We start from the raw sequence: 945 nt of genomic DNA, 5'->3' as shown, positions 1-945 counted from the left end.
AAAACACGCTTAAACTTGATCTCAGTCTGATATTTTCAGATATTTGTTTCTTGGTATTTTTCTCCTCTCTATTTTTAACGCTTGCTTGCAACCAATATGACGTTTCCAATATGTTTTCAATGTGGGACGCATAGCAATCCTTGTCGGTGCAAGGTGTTCGGCCCGACTCTTGGGTTCATAGCGTTTGCGGTGGCTGGTATTGTGGAGTGGCCGGTGGGGGCTTTGGTCTATTGCTTTCGCCACATGAAGGGCCGCCGCATCATGGCTCATCCAGCCACCGTTGTTTACCCAACCGTCTCCAATGCAATTCCGATTTGATAACTTCTTCATTTGGTGAAAGCAGCCTGCGTTAAATCTGTGTACGTCTTAATGTGTTAAAGTGCGTACGTAAGTTGTGTGTGTGTTCTTTTTTTTTTTTTAAAATTTATTTACTTTTTTATAATCATGTATTCGAGGCTTTATCCCAATTAGATTTTTAGGACACCGTACGGTAGGTTCCTCCATATGGATAGGATAAAGTTCGAGCGGCCAAGCGGTTCCTTAAATCGACCTGGCATCTCCGATCCAATCGATCCAACTACTCGGATTATGTATTGTATTTTTTTTTTTTTTTTGTTGTGTTTTACTTCGCTAATTATGAATCTATGATGATACCGGTTTGTGACTACTTGCAATTCTTATGTACTTTTTCTCATGTTACTTCATTAATTAATGGGCTTTTTCTGTAATTTATATATATATATAAATGAAACAATTCAATCACTTCATAATATAATTGTAACTGACATCAAATTAAGTCAGGAAATTTTTTTTTTTTAGTTAGATTACAATAAAGCGTATGATTCTGCGCACAAAACTTTCTTCTATTTACAAGTTTTGATAACGGCGTATTGGCTTTTTTGCCTGAATCAAGATCCTTTATAATTTCTTCCCAGCGTTTTATAT

The 945-nt window shown here is 36.6% G+C and overlaps 1 protein-coding gene across 1 annotated transcript; it reads left to right on the top strand.

The window, feature by feature from the left end:
* Positions 1 to 667, top strand: LOC133861128 (uncharacterized). The gene has a single exon (XM_062296844.1). The coding sequence runs from the start codon at positions 97 to 99 to the stop codon at positions 316 to 318; it is 222 nt and encodes a 73-aa protein (XP_062152828.1). The 5' UTR covers positions 1 to 96; the 3' UTR covers positions 319 to 667.
* Positions 668 to 945: the final 278 nt, after the last annotated feature.

Source organism: Alnus glutinosa, chromosome 2 (genome assembly GCF_958979055.1).
Source record: "Alnus glutinosa chromosome 2, dhAlnGlut1.1, whole genome shotgun sequence".
In the NCBI taxonomy this organism is placed as follows: Eukaryota; Viridiplantae; Streptophyta; class Magnoliopsida; order Fagales; family Betulaceae; genus Alnus; species Alnus glutinosa.
The sequence above is the reverse complement of the archived record's forward strand: the minus strand, read 5'-3'. Positions and strand labels throughout refer to the sequence as shown.

Bases quoted from the DNA above. Each gene is read 5' to 3' on its own strand.
- LOC133861128 (XM_062296844.1), top strand. From the start codon at position 97: ATGACGTTTCCAATATGTTTTCAATGTGGGACGCATAGCAATCCTTGT.